This window comes from Meriones unguiculatus, chromosome 6 (assembly GCF_030254825.1).
Source record: "Meriones unguiculatus strain TT.TT164.6M chromosome 6, Bangor_MerUng_6.1, whole genome shotgun sequence".
Classification (NCBI taxonomy): Eukaryota; Metazoa; Chordata; class Mammalia; order Rodentia; family Muridae; genus Meriones; species Meriones unguiculatus.
The window spans coordinates 44,564,386-44,583,225 of record NC_083354.1 but is presented as its reverse complement, the minus strand read 5'-3'; the positions used below and the strand labels follow the sequence as shown (position 1 = coordinate 44,583,225).

At 46.5% G+C, this 18,840-nt stretch overlaps 1 protein-coding gene across 1 annotated transcript; it reads right to left on the bottom strand.

Moving 5' to 3' along the window:
• Positions 1 to 9,390: 9,390 nt before the first annotated feature.
• Positions 9,391 to 9,807, bottom strand: LOC110560894 (IQ domain-containing protein F5-like). The gene has a single exon (XM_021657040.1). It carries the CDS (start codon positions 9,805 to 9,807, stop codon positions 9,391 to 9,393), a length of 417 nt encoding a protein of 138 aa, XP_021512715.1.
• Between the last annotated feature and the right edge of the window lie 9,033 nt (positions 9,808 to 18,840).

Sequence of the window (18,840 nt, the reverse complement as noted above, 5' to 3'; positions counted from 1 at the left end):
CTCTTTATTGCTGTGGCAAAATGCCTGGAAAATTTTAAAGGAGGAGGAAAGATTTCTTTTTCAAATTCTCCAGTGATGTAATTTGTGTGTGTGAGCATTTTGCCTGCATGCATGTCTGTGTACCACATGTGCGGCTGGTGCCTGTGAAGGTCAGGAGGAGGCATTGAGTCCCCTGAAACTGGAGTTACAGATGTTTGCAAACGCCTCTGTGGATGCTAGGAATCACACCTGATCTTCTTCAAGAGCAGTAAGAGCTCTTTACTGTTGAGTAATGTGCTGGCTAGTTTTATGTCAACTGGACACAAGTGACAGTCAATTGAGGAGGGAGCCTCAATTGAGAAGCTGCCTTCATGAGATTAGGCTGTAGGCAAGTCTGTAGGGCACTTTCCTAATAATTGATGTGGGAGGGCTCAGCCCATGGCGGGTGGTACCATCCCTGGGCTGGTGGTCTTGGGTTCTACAAGATGTAAAGGTATCTTTTATTCACCTGATGTAATTGTCATCTTGGAGACTTACTGCCTCTGTCTGCTAACCTAGGCCTGGTCCTGGAAGCTTATAGCCTCCCTCTGTACAACCTAATCTAGGCCTAGAATGTTCTCAGCCTCCGAGACTTACTGCTGAATAAGCTCACCCTTTCTTGTTCTTTCTGAACTCTGGCTGACTGTTTCAGCTCAGCTGTTTTGGCCCAAAACTCCTCTCTAAGATAATTGATTAAAACTGGCTTCTCTCTCAGCCTCTGACTGAATTTCTCTGCTTGGCCTCAAATTAACTCTAGTAATCTGTTCTGATCTTCTGTCTCCTTTTCCTTCTCTGGCTCATTTTGTCTTCACCTTTTGTTCTCTCTTCAACCTGTTGCAATAATCTCTTGTGCTCTGTGTAGAGGTTGTCTTTGTATTATTCAAATGTTGATTTATCTATAAGCAGCTGAGTACAGGCTGGACTTTGATATTGCTATTTTTATGAGCATCACCTGTTTTGTAAACATCTCTATCACCTTCTGATTGTTTAATAAAGAGCTGAACACTGTATAGCAAAGCAGGAGAGGCTAGGCAGGACATCTGACAGAGACAGGAACTCTGGCAAAGAATCAGGTGTGTGTGTGTGATTCCCTAGCTATATACAGAGAAAGAAACAGTGCCCCGAGATTGAGAGAATGAGAAGGTAATGGTCCATGAGCTAATTGGGAACAACCCTAAACTAAGGCCAAGCTTTCATACTAGTAAAAGGTCTCAGTGTCATTACTTGGGTGGCTGGTGGGTAGAGACAGTCCAGCAACACTGTAGAGCTGTCCCAGAAAAACTGCCTCTTCTCTCTCTCTCTCTGCCCTGCTCTCTCTTTGGTCGCCCCACTTTCCTTTCTGTTCTCCTGAGAGTTGAGCATATCCTATTCTGTCAAATCTTTTCTCGTTTGGCACTTTGTTCGCCTCACATAATTAGACATCACTTTCAAACATGAGTGCTTCTACAAACTAACTTTACCTTCATTGTTTGGGATTAAAGGTGTGTGCTAAGGGCATGTCTGCACTCCAGCCATATCACACAGACCTAGACAGTCTTTGGATGTGACCAAAGCAGCCATGTTACTGGATTAAAATTCCTCTACAATAAGAAAGCAGGCTGAGCAAATCATGATGAGCAAGACAGTAAGCAACATTCCCCGCCCCCCTCCATGGCCTCTGCATCAACTCCTGCTTCCATGTTTCTGTAATGTTTGAGTTCCTGTCCTGGCTTTCTTTAATGATGAACTGTGATATAGAAGCATAAACCAACCCTTTCCTTTCCAACTTGCTTTAGGCATGGTGTTCTATTCATCATAGCAACAATAACCCGAAGACAGAAATTAGTACCAATATAGTGGCGTATCACTGTGTTGATACAACAGAACTGATCGTGTTGTTTTGGGGAGGTTGTGGAAGGGCTTTGGAACTGTGGGTAGAAAAGTCATTGAGTGTTGAGAGCTCAATGAGATGTTCTGTAAGAGCATGGAAGAGAAGAATGTTAGGGGTAATGGAGGCCTGGCTTGTGAAGTTTTGAATTAAGACTGCATCTGAGGAGTCGGCTGTGTAGCAAGAGACTGTCACCATTGAAGTGAAACCTTTGCATTACTGGGATGTTTGATGCTGGTTAGCTGGAGCTGAGAAATGGTGGTGACTAAAAAGAGACCAGTGTCACTGAGGTGAAATCTTCTGGGAAGTGTTTCCTGAGAGTCGGCATACAAAAGATGTGTTCCAGAGGCAGCCAAGGCTGAACCTCACACTGGCAGCATAGCTTGGTGGCCTAAGAGTCAATCCAGGAGGTGCTGGTTTTGAAGGAATTAAGGGGTTACAGAGAGCAGCTGAGGGCTCAGCACTGTGAGAGGCAAGGATAGGCCATTGGTAAAAGTACAGCTTCAGCAGCAGTTGAAGGCCCAGGACTGAAGGGGTCATGGAGAGAAGTTGAGGCTTGCGGCCATGAGGAGAGCCCAGGAGAGGCTCTTGGGGAAAGTGCAGCCCAGTTGTACCAGGAGACACCTGTGTTTGGGGTCTGCCAGTACCATGGGGCGACCACCGAGAACAGCAGCAGTGGAGTGGAGCCAGCCAGAGCCTAGAAGACAAACTGTGTGTGCTGCAGAGGGCTGTGGAGCCAGAGAATGTGACCCCAGCCCCTTAGAGGATCCCAGAAGATGGAGAGTGACTCTCAGACATTGGACATTGACTTATTTACACAGCTTCAACTTGGCTTTGCTTTGATTTGATTGTGGCTGTTTCCTGGTTCTTTCCTCTTGAGATAAGAAAATCTTTTATTTTACAGAACCCCACAGCCGAGAGACTTTAAACCTGTGAAGAGATTTTGGAGTTACAGAGACTTTGGATTTAAAAAAGAGAGTTTTGATATTTTAAAGAGACTGAACTTTTAAATATTTGAATTTTTAAAGACTGTGGGACTTTTAAAGTTTGGAACATTTTATATTGTGATGTTCATATTGACATGTGATCTTGGGAAGAAATAAGAGAGGTCGGGGCTTCAACACTGATGTGTTTGTGTGTTAAGTTGGCAAAGGGTCAGTTGTTTCCAGCTGAGTTTTATGTCAATTTTGCACAAGCTATAGTCACTGGAGAGTGGGAAACTTTAATAGAGAAAATGCCTCTGTAAGAGTAGGCTGTGCTGGGAGACTGGGAGTTGGTGTGTATGGGGGTGTCACAGCTCCAAAGTGAGGTCCAGGACAGCCAGGGCTACACACAGGGAAACTCTGTCTGGAAAAAACAGAAGAAAAACATTGGCCTGTAGACAAACCTGTAGAGCACTTTCTTAATGATTGATATGGGAGGGTCCAGCCCATTGTGGGCGGGGCAACCCCTGTGCTAGCGGTCCAGGGTTCTATAAAAAAGCAGACTGAGCAAGCCATATAGAGCAAGCCAGTTAAGCAACACCCTTTTATGGCCCCTGCATCAGCTCCTGCCTCTAGGTTCCTGTCTTGTTTGAGTTCCTGTTCTGACTTCAAAGATGAACTGTAATGTGGAAACATAAGCCAAATAAATCCTTCTCTACCATGCTTTTAGTCATGATGTTTATCACAGCAATAGAAACCTTAGGGCAAGTTTTCTCTCTGGCCTATCTATCTATCTATCTATCTATCTATCTATCTATCTATCTATCATCTGTCTGTCTGTCCATCCATCTACCTACATATCTGTCTGTCCATCCGTCTGTCTGTCCATCTACCTACATATCTATCTGTCTGTCTGTCTATCTACCTATCTGTCTGTCTGTCTGTTTTTGGTGGCCTTGAGGATCAAACCCTAGGATCTTGTGTATGTGAAGTAAGTACTCCTCTATTTGAACTCCATCCCCAGCCCAGGGAAGCAGTTTATTTCGACTTATAATTTCAGAGATTTCAGCCAATGGTCTGCCGCTGCCTTCATTGCTTTGGAGAACTAGTTCTCTCCTTCCACCGAGAGAGTCAGGAGGACCAAACTAGGTCACCAGGTTTGGCAGCAAGAGCCTTTAGTGGCTGAGGAATCTTGTGGGCTCACTCCATCACTTTTGGGCCACTGGAGAAGTGATATAACCTGATAGAAAGATGTGGCAGAGTTAAAATCTTACCTCATGGGCTGGAAAAGATGGCTCAGAAGTTAAGAGCACTGACTGCTCTTCCAGAGATCATGAGTTCAATTCCCAGCAACCTTATGGTGGCTCATGACCATCTATAATGTGATCTAATGCCCTCTTCTGGTGCGCAAGCTTAAATGTAGGCAGAGGACTGTGTACATAATAAATAAACCTTTAAAGGAAAGAAACTTACCTCATGTCAGCCAGGGAGAGAAAGGGGAGAAGTGGAGGGGGAGAGCAGGGGACAAGATATGCCTTTCAAAGCATTCCTCCAGTCACTTACTTCTTCCACGTTGGTCCCACTCCTGAAAGCTATGAACTAATCAGTAGTTTATCCGTTGTCGGAACTGAAACCTTCATGATCTAGTCACCATTCAGCAGCACCGCTGCAAACTTTTTTTGACGAATAAAGGGCTCGTGTCCATCTCTCTGAGCAAAATACACTTAATTATTTACAAGTAACTGCACACTCTGACGGTTCCAGCATTTTATCTACTATAGTTTTGGATGCGAGCCTAGCCTTTAAAGGCTGAGCCATCTCTCCAGGCCCAGTTCCAGCGTTTCTCAAAGGTCCACACTTGTCTCCCACCAAAGGCAAAGCCTAACTGTGAGAGAAAGAAAATCAGGGTCTCAGACTTTCAACATGCAGGGTTGCAGACCAAACAGTCCCATTCCTGGGGAGAGTAGCAGGGAACCACCCTGGACCGAGGGGACACTGGCTGAAGGATTACAAGGCTGAAACCCAGCAGGGCAAACATTACCCTCCTGTAGTGCCATGTCTGGCCTTTGGGGCACATGGTGGCAGATAGTGAGCCTCAGAGGGCTTGAGTAGCCTTGCTCTCTACTTCTCTGGCTGCCACCATATGTCCTGTTCAGGCCGGCAGACTTGCCCCATTCTTGGCGTCTCCGACTTCCGGAGTCTTCACTGCAATTTTGGTTTCACTCCCGAAGCTTCTCACAGTGTAGCCTTGGGGGCTGCCCACAAGAATTGCTGCCCTGTTTCATGTTGCCTGTCTTCTCATGGCTTTTGTTGTTGTGTTTGTTTTTGGTTTGGTTTGGTGTGGTTTGGTGTGGTTTGGTTTTTTTGAGACAGGGTTTCTCAGTGTAGCCCTATCTGTCCTGGAACTAGATCTGTAGGTCAGGCTGGACTCAAAGTCAAAGATGCACCTGCCTCTGCCTCCTGCGCGCTTGAATTAAAGGCATGCACCACCGCTGCCCTTTTTTTTTTGTTGTTTTTAAGCAGGGCCCACAGAATCGACTGGCGGGGCCTCACAGGGACTTGCAGAGACCAGGGAGCCTGTGGTGGTCTGTGCTAGGTCCTCTGCGCCTATGTTGCGGCTGAGTATCTTGGTGTTCTTGTGGGAATCCTGATGGTGGAAGCGAGGGCCGTCCCTGACTCTTTTGTCTATTTATGGGCCCTTTTCCTCTGACTTGTCCAGCCTTGATGTGAGGCTATGTGCCAGGTTTTAAAAAAAAAAAAAACAAAACATTTTCTTGTGTGTGTTTCCTGCATGTATGTGTACATATGACATGTGTGCTTGGTGCTTGAGGAGGTCAGGAGAAGGCCTCAGATGACCTGGAACCAGAGTTATGGATAATTGTGGGGGATACTTCATAGCCAAACTATAACAGGGTGAGCCTGTGGGGCTGAGGAGGGATAGGATGAAAACCCTCAGCTAATTCTATCCCCCTTGTCTGCTGCTGTCACTCCAATTGGTCCTCTTGTAGCTATAGTACCTTTGTTTCCCAACTGAACCTTTACAAGCCATCCTGTGTCTTTTGAAAAGGATTTTTCCAAAGAGAAGCCATGGTACAGCAGAATGGTGGCCTGGTCACGGTAGAACCCTGTTTAAACAGGTCAGGCAGTTTTCTAGGCTGATGCCAAGCCAGCGCTATCAGTTTGTTCCCATTGCCACCTCTGATTGCATCTCCCCTCCCCCAGGCAACCTTGGTTGGGCTCCCTAGCTCCTGCACCAGGAAATCTGCCGCTTAGTGCAGGTCATGTGACTTACGTGACTGTGGCCTTTGATGGCTGTATGTGGGCTACTCTCTAATGCATCCTTTTCTAGTTTTCAAGTCAGTTCTTACCTTGATATCCATAATAATGGCTTCATGATGGCAGGTTAATAGACTCATATCATCATGCTTTCTTCTAATTTGCCCCCCTCCCCTAATGTCCTCTCCTATGCCCCCTGTCCCTTTTGCTGGATCACAGAGCCCTGCATGGCTGAAGTTGGCTTCTAATGTGAGGTTCATCCTAAAACGGTCTCCCATTCTGCTTTTCATGTCTCATGTATTCCCTACCCTGTCTTTCCTCTTTATTGTTCAAAGATCACTTTCCTCTTCCAACCCCTCTTCCTCCCCCACCCCTGACTCCACACACAATCATGCGTTCTTTCATGTAATAATCAATACTTCACAAAAACAGCCACAGAAACAGCTCAGGAAAACCAAGTTTCTCACTCTCCCAGGTCATGGAGAAAGGTCCTTGTGTGCCCTCGAGTTCACAGGGGAATTTCCAGCTTTGGCGAGAAGGCAGCTGAGAGAAACAAGGAGAGGTTAGGTCCAGTCTTACTGGTGTTTCCATGGAGAGATCAGACAGGCCAGGCAAACAGTTTAGGACTGGTTAGGTGGAAGTGTCAGAACCTTCCAGATCAGAACTGTGCAAGGTCCCGGCACAGAGCCCTGCATTCCTGAAGTTGGCATCTAGTGTGAGGTCATGTATTAGCCAGGGTTCTAATAGAATTAATCTCTCTCTCATATATATATGTATACACACATATACATTAATATATACACATATATACATACATATACATACATATATATATATATATATGATTTATAGGACTGACTTATAGGCTGCAGTCCAGTTAATCCAGGATGTGAATGGAAAGTCCAAGAATCCAGTAGTTGCTCAGTTTACAAGGCTAGTCTCAGCTGATTTTTAGTACATGCTGGAACCCCAAATAAATAGGATCCAATGCCAGAGAAGGAATGGATGTGCTAGCCAGGCAAGGGCAACCAGGCAAAGAGCAAAAACTTCCTTCATGTATGTTCTTATGCAGGCTTCCAGCGGAAGGTGTGGCCCAGATTAAAGGTATGTCTTCTTACCTCAAGAACCAGACCAGAAGTGGATCCACCCGCTTCAAACTAAGCAAAAATAATCTCTGATGGGTGTGCCCTCCATTTCTGGATTGTAGTTCATTCCAGATGTAGCTGGCAACCAAGAATAGCCATCACGGACAGGTCAGCAGACAAAGCTGGAGGCTCAGGACCTGATAAGTGTTGGCATAATGTTTCTGTGGACTGGGTACGGTTTACCCTTGCTTATTCAAATGCTGATTTCTCTACATCACTCTCTAGGAGACAACTGGAGAGCAAATATGGCTGGGGGAAGATTCTGAATGGGAGGGAGCTAGTCTAGCTTGGAGGTTTGGAATGGAGTAATTATTGCTCAGTATTGTGCTCTGTGCTAGTTAAAGAAATCATAGTCTCTCCGTGTGGTTATTCGGGAAAACGGTTACAGAGTAACTTCTGTATTACTAATAATATGAATCAATATTAATTATTAATACTCACTCTACAGATAAGAACTTGGTACCCAGAGCAGCAGAGGTAGGAGCTAGAGCCAATAGAAGGTGGTCAGGGAAAGCTATGTAAATCAGGAGGGGACCCCATCCCCAGCTTTTGTACAGAGATAAACCTGAATGGAGAGAGAGCTTCAGTAGAGGGGGTCAGGGAGCAAGGGAAAAGTTCGGAGATGGGAGCAAGCTTGGGGTGTTCTGCTTGAAATGTTTGCTAACTGGCAGAGTGAATAGGATTGGATAAGCTCTGGGCCTTAATTTGGATACCCACTGAATGCATAAATGCGTCTTTCCCTACCTCCCCCTTTTCAACAATGCACAGAATGTGTCTTTCTTCTATAATCTCCTCTTATTGCAAGAGCCAGAGGTACTGTAATGACCGGGGTTGGGTTGTAATGTTTCCGGGGATGTGCTGATCATTGATATGTATTAAACACAAGGAAGATGTCCCTCTAAAACATGTTCTCTCCATACCTAGGGGCTGGAGAGAAATGGGTCAATAATTACAAGCAATTCTAGAAGACCTGGCATAGATGCCACATGATGGTTCACAACCATCGCTAACTCTAGTTCCATGGCATCAGATGCTCCCTTCTGGCATCTGAGAGAACCAGACCTAAAGGTGATACACACGCACAATGCAGGCAAAACATCCATACACAAAAAAGAAAAACAAAATGTAAATTTCATTTATAAAAGTCTACCCTTGGTACCTGTGATGGCTATTCTTGGCTGTAATTAACTAAAACCCCCAAGTCTCTGGGCACACCTGTGAAAGAGTTTTATTTAACTGGATCGTTTGAGATAGGGAGACCCTACATAGGAGCCACACCTTCTGGGGCAGCCTCCGTAAAGGACAAGGAAGAAGGGAGCTTTTGCTCTTTGCCTGCTTGCGCTTAGGATTCACTGGACCACAGGCTGCTTCTTCATGATCCCAGCATATACTGAAGACCAGCTGAGAATTACAGCCTGGTGAACTAAGCTATTATGGGGTTCTCGGGCTTTCCATTTGTAAGCCACTCTAATAAATCTCCTTTACACCCACACAGATTCACCCTATCAGTTCTGTTCCTCTAGAGAGGCCTGGTTAATACAGTATCTGCTTAAAACAAACAAAAATGGGCGGTGCCATACCCAGGATCCATGGGAAATTTCTAGGCCCTAGTCCGTTTCAGCAACGCATTGAAAGGCCTGTGTCTTTCATGCAATGGCAAGCCTGCATCCTGTCAGTGTGCGCTTCCTTTAGCTCCAGCTGAACCCCACCTTCCCTTAGCCAGAGCATTTTTGCTTATAACATTTACACTCTTTGCTTGAGTTTTAATCTAATGTCACTGAAATCAAAGTTTTTTTCCTGTCCAGTGTTACAGAAAGGACACTGAGAAAAGTACAAAGAGGAAAGAGTTAAATCCAGGAGCTGTTGAAGGATGAGCTCCTTGATGTGGCAAAGCTTAGGGGACCATCATTTAAATGGCTATCAGTGAGGCAGGGTCTCTGCAGTTGGTCAAGCAACACCTGAACCCTACAACACCAAACTCAAGCCAGCAGCCAGCAGACATTGCTAATCAATCAGATCCTGATCCTGTAAGCCTGAGGCTATCGTATTCTCTAACCCCAGGGAGTGCAGACATCTCCTGGTTCTCCAGGTGCTTTAAGTCAACCAGTCGTCATCCAGCAGCTTACAGAGACCCAGAGACACCTATTAGGAGCAACCCTGGTCAGTTCTTTATTGGGAAAGGTATGCAGTCTGATATCCGACAGATTTGTGATTCAAAAAAGATATCAAGCTGAAGCTTTAGCTGGTCTCCAGTGATCTCATAGAAGCCCTGGATAGTGTTATAGGATTTACAAATGTTCTGAGGATTCCTGGAGTCTTGCAGTTTGCAGGCAGAGTTGCGAACGCTGAGGTAATGCTTACGCGTGAGCCACATTCGCATCCAGGATTGCAGCCTCACAGCTGCCTGTACTTGCGTCACCCAGTTATATGTCATGTCCTGTAACTTCCTCTCCAGCGCCCTGGCCTTTGTCTGCCTCCACCAGCACTGAATGGTCCAAGCGCTGAGGGCAGCATGTAGCAGGGTCCGGCGCACCAGCGTGCCTCGCCACCAAGCCTGGATCTTTGTGCCCGCCAGCATGATGTTAGCAGGCACCTGCTATATTTTGCAGAGAAGTAGTTGCATGGAAAAAGAAAGGACACTCAGGAAATGGTCTTCAGACAACCCCAACCTCAGGACGCTCTGGGAAACCAAGAAGGTTCTCAGAGATCGGAAAAGGCACTCAGCCTCCTCTTTCTGTCTTCTTGTTTGTTTCGCTTTTTTTTTTTTTTTTTTTTTTGAGAAGAGTTTCTCTCTGTGTAGACCTGGCCACCTGCCCCTGGCTTTGGGTTTGGTGGGGCACATCTGTAATCCCAGCAGTCGGGGAAGCAGAGGCAGGTGGATCTCCATAAGTTCCAGTCCAGCCTCAAGTCTGGCCTTGGTCTACAAATAGAGTCCAGAATAGCCACAGCTACACAAAAACAAAACAAAACAAAACAGAAAAATAAATCCTGTCTCTATCCCCCCCACCTTCCTGGTCTCTCTTCCTTGTCCTGCTTATTAATGGATATGCATGTATCATGTTGAGTCTCAGTGTCCCCACTGATAGAATGAGGTACATTGCTCTTGCTCTGGCTTTCCATGGAGTTGAGTTGGCCAGTTGTAGAACCCTCTTGAATCTGATCAGCCACCAGAGCCCCTGACCTCTTTTTTCAGACCTCCCTCCCTTCTGCCTGAATCTCATGTACTCCCTAAACACACCCCATGCCCCAGCTTCACACAGTCCTATTCCCAGTCACCCACCTCTCCAAAGCCAACAAGGCAACTAGATAAGGCTAAGCAAGCCTACTTATAGCAGTGTCGGAGATGGTAACTGTTGGCCCCGGTTAGCCGGGACAGTCTTGGTTTCTGGTGGTTGTTCAGATGGTTTTACTCAGACCTTTTATTCACAACTCAAGAGCATAAAATTCCACGACTATTTTATGGTACAAGCCACAAAACAACCAACCAACCAAACAAACAAACAAAATCCCACAAACGAACAAAAGGCCCCATCATCAGCGTGGGTGACGTGGGTCAAGAGATGTGTTAGGCCAGAGGTCACACCCAGCAGTGAGGCCCGGCACCACTTACCTCTGGCCAGGCTGGGTGCTTGTTTTTCACCCTCTTATTTTTCTCAAGTATGGTTTCAACCTCCTCGGCATTAGTTGTCTTCTCTTGGGTCTCCGTCTACAATCGGAGTCAAAGGGCAAAGCAGTCAGATTGTTGTGTCCAAGTCAGTGCCAATTCTAATACACACCCAACAGCTTTGATTGGACAGCAAGCCTGTCCAGTCCCGACTGTTAGTGGGAAACCACCTTGCATACAACTTGCTTTTGACTTCAGTCTGATTTTTCTAAAGTGCCTTGGCAAACCCTTTCGTCAGCAGTGGGAAAAGCCCAGAGCTCTGTGTGCCGTTTCCTCCCTCTGTTCTCTCTGCTTCCTTTCTCATGAGCACACGATTGCCCAACTTTGGAACCTCTGGATCTTCTGTTCTGTGAGATGGGTGGACTGTTGGGTTTGTGGTGTCAGAGTCCTGGTAAGGATGTGACACCAGACCCTGTCTTGGCTCTCGAGCCAGCCTCAGTCCTCTTGGAGACAGACCATCTTTTTCCAGCTACGCACAGGGTCAATTACTCTTCTTGGAGGAAGAGTTCGACCGGCCCCTCCATAGCAGCCCAAATCCAGGCAGACCCTGGACCTGCTGCTTCTGAACTTGGATGACCTGCGTGGACTCCCTTCGCTTTCCCATGATTAAAAATACATATTATCTACAGTTTTGACCTATTTCCTTTGTCTTGTGACATTCGCCTTCTATCTTTGAGAGATTCTGCATCATTGTTGCCTATGGATTGCTCCCCCTCATTCTTTTTAAATGTGTAATAGATAAATAATACGTTCTTCTTCTGTTAATTCCTGTAAGTGGAGAGAGGGAGCATGAGGTCAGGGCCTGTGCTCAGCATTTGGATCCAGTGTCTGTTGGGCATTCTGGTGTTTGTTTGTTTCTGGATGTTCATATTTCCTTTGAAGGGAGACCCTGCAGCACATTTTAGCCAGAAGAATTTTCTTCTGCAGGTGGTGGCTTATGGCTTCCTTGTTTGCTTCATTAAAAAAACAAAAGAAAAAAAAATCTAAAAGTGTAGTTTCTCCTCATCTCTCACCTTTTAATTCCCTTTCCTATTTGAACTGAAAATCAATAGGCTGGGCACACAGCTGGACAAAGAAGAGTCAGTCTTAAAAACAAAGCCAGTGAGGACGTCAAGCCAGGTGATGAAGGCATTGGTGTAGGGGGGGACCAAGAGGCCAAGATAGGAGGGGTCCACATGGGGGAGTCCTAGATCTCGGCTCTAACATGTATCATGTCCTTGGGATGAGGAGGGCATGGGTGATCTGCAGGAAGTCAGGATGTGACATAAGCAGGATCACAGAGAGGCTCGGGTGGATGAAGGGGGCATTTGCTTGGGAGGGCAGGCCGGTGGGGAGGTGGGAGACCCATCCTAGTGAGGACTGTGTTCTCCGGGAGAAGTCGCCTGGCACGGTGCCAGAAAGAAAGGGCATCAGTGTGGAGGATGGCACGCCATGATAAGAGAGACGGAGTCGGGCAGGCCAGGGTATCCACAGAGACGGACACCTGATGCAGGGTGTCAGGGCCTCAGGGGTTTGAAGAAGGCTGATGGCACAAGAACGGGACAGCTGTGGCGGTGGAAGACGGTCATGAGAGGGGAGAGGGAGCAACCGCACAGAAATCACTTTATAGTCACTAGTGATCGTTGTGTCTGATTGTCCTGCTTAATTCCTCAAAGTTCCCGTTCATGGAAGCTGAAGTCACTGGGGATGAGAAGCTGGTGGCTTGCCAGCCAACCCTGGGGGGTCGGGGAGGGACTGTATGCACCATCGAAAAGCTAAGGGGGGTGTCAAAAAGAGAAAAAGAGGCCTGTGCTATTCTTTATATATATATATATATATATATATATATATATATATATATATATATATATTTTTTTTTTTTTTTTTTTCAAGAAGCAGTTAATGAAGATTTCCAGTGCAAATGCCAGAATCAAACATGTGGGGCTCTAACCATTGCCCCCCCATGCTTCTGAGGGCACAGGAGAGAGCGGTGGGGTTCTACCCTCACTTTTTTCTTGCTCGTAGTTATGGCCCACGTTGGCTTCACCCTCTGAGCTGCAGCATCCTTGTCTATCAAGTGGGGTTATAGTTGCCATATGGACTTCCCAGGGGGAACTGGGAGGAGACACTTCGGTCTGTATACAGGAAGCAAAGGGTCCTTACAGGGAAGAAACTTAGAATCCATGACCTGTGACTTGGTCCTGAGCCCAGGATGCCGCTCACTGATGAGTCACACCGTGTCTTAGCCACCCAGGACTTCCCTCCCATGTGTGTTAATGTCTACTCCTTCCTCTCAAATCACTCCTTTACCTTTGGGGCTCATACCAACCTTTGTCTGCTTTCCCATTTCTTACCACCCTGGTCTTCACCTTCCATGTGCTCTGTGCGCTCAGGAGTGCCTTTAGGAGGCAGATCAATGGGACCAGATCTGTCTCCTCGAAGTCTAGGAGCGATGAGATCACGGGGTTTGTGGTCTCTAGTTCTCTCACCTACCTGCAGTTGCTTCTTGCTTTTTGCTTTTTCTGCTTTTTCTGGTGTTTTCTCTTTCTCATCTTGATCGGACTCCTGCAAATCAGAATTGGGTTGGTAGGATAGTTTGAATGTGGCCCCATAGGTTCATAGGCTTGAATGCTTGGTCGCCAGTGATACCTACTTTCAGCTGCTTCTTGCTTTTTGCTTTTTCTGCTTTTTCTGGTGTTTTCTCTTTCTCATCTTGATCGGACTCCTGTAAATCAGAATTGGGTTGGTAGGATAGTTTGAATGTGGCCCCATAGGTTCATAGGCTTGAATGCTTGGTCGCCAGTGATACCTACTTTCAGCTGCTTCTTGCTTTTTGCTTTTTCTGCTTTTTCTGGTGTTTTCTCTTTCTCATCTTGATCGGACTCCTGCAAATCAGAATTGGGTTGGTAGGATAGTTTGAATGTGGCCCCATAGGTTCATAGGCTTGAATGCTTGGTCGCCAGTGATACCTACTTTCAGCTGCTTCTTGCTTTTTGCTTTTTCTGCTTTTTCTGGTGTTTTCTCTTTCTTATCTTGATCGGACTCCTGCAAATCAGAATTGGGTTGGTAAGATAGTTTGAGTGAGAAGGACCCCCATAGGTTCATAGATTTGAATGCTTGGTTGCCAACGACACCTACCTTCAGCTGCTTCTTGTTTTTTGCTTTTTCTGTCTTTTCTGGTGTTTTCTCTTTCTTATCTTGATCAGACTCCTGCAAATCAGAATTGGGTTGGTAAGATAGTTGAATGAGAATGGCCCCCTAGGTTCATAGGTTTGAATGCTTGGTGATGCTTGGTCGCCAGTGACAGCTACCTTCAGTTGCTTCTTGTTTTTTGCTTTTTCTGCTTTTTCTTGTGTTTTCTCTTTCTTATCTTTATCGGACTCCTGCAAATCAGAATTGGGTTGGTAAGATAGTTTGAGTGAGAAGGACCCCCATAGGTTCATAGATTTGAATGCTTGGTTGCCAATGACACCTACCTTTGGTTGCTTCTTGTTTTTTGCCTTTTCTGTTTTTTCTGGTGTTTTCTCTTTCTTATCTTGATCAGACTCCTGCAAATCAGAATTGGGTTGGTAAGATGGTTGAATGAGAATGGCCCCCTAGGTTCATAGGCTTGAATGCTTGGTCACCAGTGATACCTACCTTCAGCTGCTTCTTGTTTTTTGCTTTTTCTTTTTTTTCTTGTGTTTTCTTTTTCTTGTCTTGATCGGACTTCTGCAATCAGAATTGGGTTGGTAAGATAGTTTGAGTGAGAATGCCCCCCCTAGGTTCATAGGTCACCAGTGAATGGCACTCTTTGAAAAGGAGGTGTGGCCTTGTTGGAGGAAGTGTGTCACTAGCAGTGGGCTTTGAGGTTTCAAAGAGCCCATTCTAAACCCAGGGTATCTCTCTCCCTGCTGCCTAAGGACCTCCATGTGGAACTCTGATCTGCTTCTCCAACATCATGTCTGCCTGTGTGCTGCCATGCCCCCTGCCGTGATGATAATGGACTGTAAACTAGTCCTCAATTAAATGCTTTCTTTTGGTAAGAGTTGCTATGGTTACAGTGTTTTCTTACAGCAATGGAGCTGGCTCACAGGTGAACACTATTTCTCTGGGGTGTGTCGAATGCCCCAGCTCCGGATTCTATTCCTGAATCCCATGGCATCATTCAGAGCTTCCTCCTGTCAAGGGATAAGTCTCCACCCCGGGGAAGATGAGTCTGACAGACTCTTATACCCCACCGACTGACCATGGTGGGAGGGTAGGGGTTTAGATGTTCATTCCCCTGTTGGCATTGCTCCTTTAGCTTCAGCAGGGGCAGGACAGGTGGTAAAGGAGGGGATGACCATGATGTCATAAGGATATCTGTGACTCATGACCAGGCTCTCTTCTCCTAGCTCAAAGATGCTTGGGTAGAAAAGAAACACTCAACTGTACCCTCGTGCCAGGGAGGGACCACAATGCCAGGACATGTGAGTTTCTACTACCCCAATGCTGACCACTGTTCTGACCCACACCAGGGCCCAACCTGTCACTAGTCATTGAGGAGGATAGTCCACGTTGTCACAGGAAGGGATATGGGTCTTCCTACCCTACTGACTCAGGCTGGGTTTCCCTGAGACTCTCCTTCCTGTCTTCCATGGTGTCTGGGTCCCTGCCTTCTTTCACCTTCTTTTAATTTCTGCCTCTCCTCTCCTCCATCCTCCCCACCCCCCGGCCCAGCCACTCTCTGGAACTGTTTGGGTGCACATTGGCGGTGCCATCACTATCACAGTTATCTCCCCAGGGAGAGAGGCACTTTTGGTCATCCCTGATTGTGCTTGCCCTTGCTGTCACTCGTGCTGTAGCACTGCCACTCCCCTCTCGCTCCTGTCGTAGCCACCACGACTGTTATCAGGGCGCTCCAGCTCTGCTGCCACTCCATTGCCATGGCACCCACGGGGCTCCAGCGCTGCTGTCACTGATGCCACGTTCATGGCCGCCAGCTGCTGCTGTTGCTCCACCAGCACAACTGCCACGGCTGCCGGCCGCTCCCTTGGCTTTAGCCCTGCCACTGTCCTGGCTCGTGGCCACTCCTGTGACTCAGCTACTACTATGGCAGACCTGTTCCACCACCACTGATGCAGTGTAGCAGCTCAGCCCACTGGAACAGTGGTGGGATCAAAACCAAGAAAAATACCAATCAAGAGAAGCTTTTCAGCCGGGGACGGTGGCGCACACCTGTAGTCCCAGAACTCGGGGGGGAGGCAGAGGCAGGAGTAGTGCTGTGAGTTCAAGGACAGCCAAGGCTACACAGAGAAACCCTAACCCAGAAAGAGAGAGACAGAGACAGAGAAAGGAGAGAGAGAGAAGCTTTTCATTGCAGCCAGTGTTACTGCCCTGTTTTGTTGTTTTGTTTTGTTTGGGGTGTGTTTTGAGGGGACAGCCCAGAAAGTTATGTCTCAGAGAGATCACTAGCACAATCTAAATGGAACTGCCTACAGAGCCAATGGCAGTAGAGCTTCATGCAAATAAAGGGCTATATTTACATGAATCATGGCATCTGTCCCTTTTGGACCAGTCAGAACAATCCCTGCTAGGCTTCCAGGGGCTGTGCCCCCACTCTGGGCTGGATGGAGAAGTTGCAGGTTCCTCTAGAGTTCAGCAAATTGTGAGGGCAATCAGTCCAGAGCAGACTGAACCTGCTGTGCCTGTGTCTTGGGCAGCTGGGTTGTGCTTTAGTGGCAGGCAGCTGTAATTGTTACGTGGCTTCCTCAGAATGTCAATGGAGTATTCAAAACAGCCAAGAGTGGGCTTAGAGGGTACTTCAGTTGGCTGTCTGGCTAAGAGTCCTGTGTTCAAGGCAGCCTAGGGCATTAGGGAAGACTTAAACTGCTGGCAATTGGGAAGTGAAATTGCTCCTCCCATTCAACATCATAGTTTCTGTATAGGGAAAATAAACATCACAGAGTTTAAAGGACTTACTTTTAAATTTGAAAAAAAAAAAACCTAATTTTCCCCTTCTTTTGCCTACATCCAATCCCTTCCTTGTCCCCTTTTAACCTCTCTCCTTTCCTCCCTCACCCCCTCTCAAATTGGTAGCCTCTTTTTCTTTATTATTGTTACGTACACAAACATATATGCATGCATAAATGCAGAAACACAACCCGCTGAGTCTTTTTAGTGGTGCATATATGTGTATGATTTCAGTACTGACCACGTGGTGTTGGATAACCAACTGGGGCTCCTCTCCTGGAAAGACTTATTCTCCCTCTCTCAGCAGTCTGGAGCTATTTGTGTAGGGATCGGAACCCAGAAGATTCCCCTCTTCTGAGTTAGCCTGTCTGGTGTTGTCATTGCTCAGGTCTTGTTTAGGCAGCAATGTTGTTGAGGGTCATGGAGGTAGCCTCCCCGTACTTTCTAGGAAACATAGTTTCGTTGGTCTTCTGGCTCTTACTATTTTGCTCTCTCCTCTTCCATGATGTTCCCCAAGCTTTAGGTAGGTACAGGAGCCGTGTTGTAGATATATCATGGGCATTCCATGATCAGTCAGACTGTATTTTGACAATTTGTGGCATTCTGGAATCGTCTCTTGTCTGCTGCAAAAAGAAACATCATTGACGACGAGTGAGCACTTCATTTTTCTGTGGACGTAAGGATAAGTTTTAGAAAGTGGTCGGTAGTTATGCTGGTCGGTAAGGCGTAGTAGGTTCTCCTCTTAAGACCCATGCATTAACAGTGGTTTTAATGTTTAGCAGTCTTCCTGACAATGCTCATTGCCTGCCTCAGCAGTGCCACTCTAAACTGCCCAAATCTTTCGCATGGGCAGCCTGACTCTGGAGGCTGAGTGCCTGAGTGACCCTGGGCAAGTCACCTAGCCCTGTGTCTGCCTGCTCCTGGGCAACATGGAGATCGTGCAGTCATGCTTCCTTGCCAACTCCGTGAGGACTCCCACAAGTGAAATGCTTTCAAGTACCACAGTTCTTTCAAGTACCTGTTCTATTTTTTTTTTTTTTTAAGATGTTGTAGCTGTTGCATTCCGGCCATTGTTATCTCTTTGTGCCGCTTGGCTCATTCCATCCTTGGTCTGTATTATGGTTTGAATATGAAGTGTCCATCGATGTCTCCTGGTTTGAAGTCTGGGTTCCCAGGTGGTAGCAGTTCAGAGGGAGGAGCTAGAACCTTAGCTGGTGGGGTCACCGGGTACATGTTCTGGAGGTGATATTTGGTCATGGCCTGCTCCTCTGTATCTATTTTTGTTTCCTGGTGCTTTGAAGTTCTACCTCCCTGCAGGCCTAGAAATAATGGGCCCTGCAGTGATGGATGAACTAAAACCGTCCAAATTGGGGCTGGAGAGATGGCTCAGTGGTTAAGAGCACTGTCTGCTCTTCCAAAGGACCCGGGTTCAATTCCCAGCACCCACATGGCAGCTCACAACTGTCTGTAACACAAATTCCAAGGGATTTGACACCTTCACACTAATGCACATAAAATGAAAATTAAATAAATTAAAAAAAATCTTAAAAAAAAAAAAAAAACCGTCCAAATTGTGAGCCAAAATAAATCTTTCTTCCTCTCCACTGGGTGTCACAAGTGTCTGCTGCAACAACAAGAGAATCTAATGACAGCCACTTATTCTCCAGCCCAGGTCCGTTCCCACGGAGTACTTCCAGAATTCCAGCCCTCTGTTGGAGAAGTTTTGCTGAAACCCTTCCCTAGACTGCCGTCTGCCTTTTCACCTTTCCATGGTTGTCTGTTAGTCCACAGCCGGCATTGATTTCACGTTTGAGGTTTATTGACATTTAATTCTAGCATTTGTATTAACATCATGAACACAGTTGTCCACATTTACTCAATGATTCTGGGTAAATAATGAAATCAACCAGGATCTCCTGCCTAATTTTCTCCTGGCATCTTTCCTCATCACTCAGTCTCTTTTAATTACACGCCCCTATAAACCTCACTAACATGCTATATTTTCCAATTTTCAATGCTCTCTGCTGAGTTCTT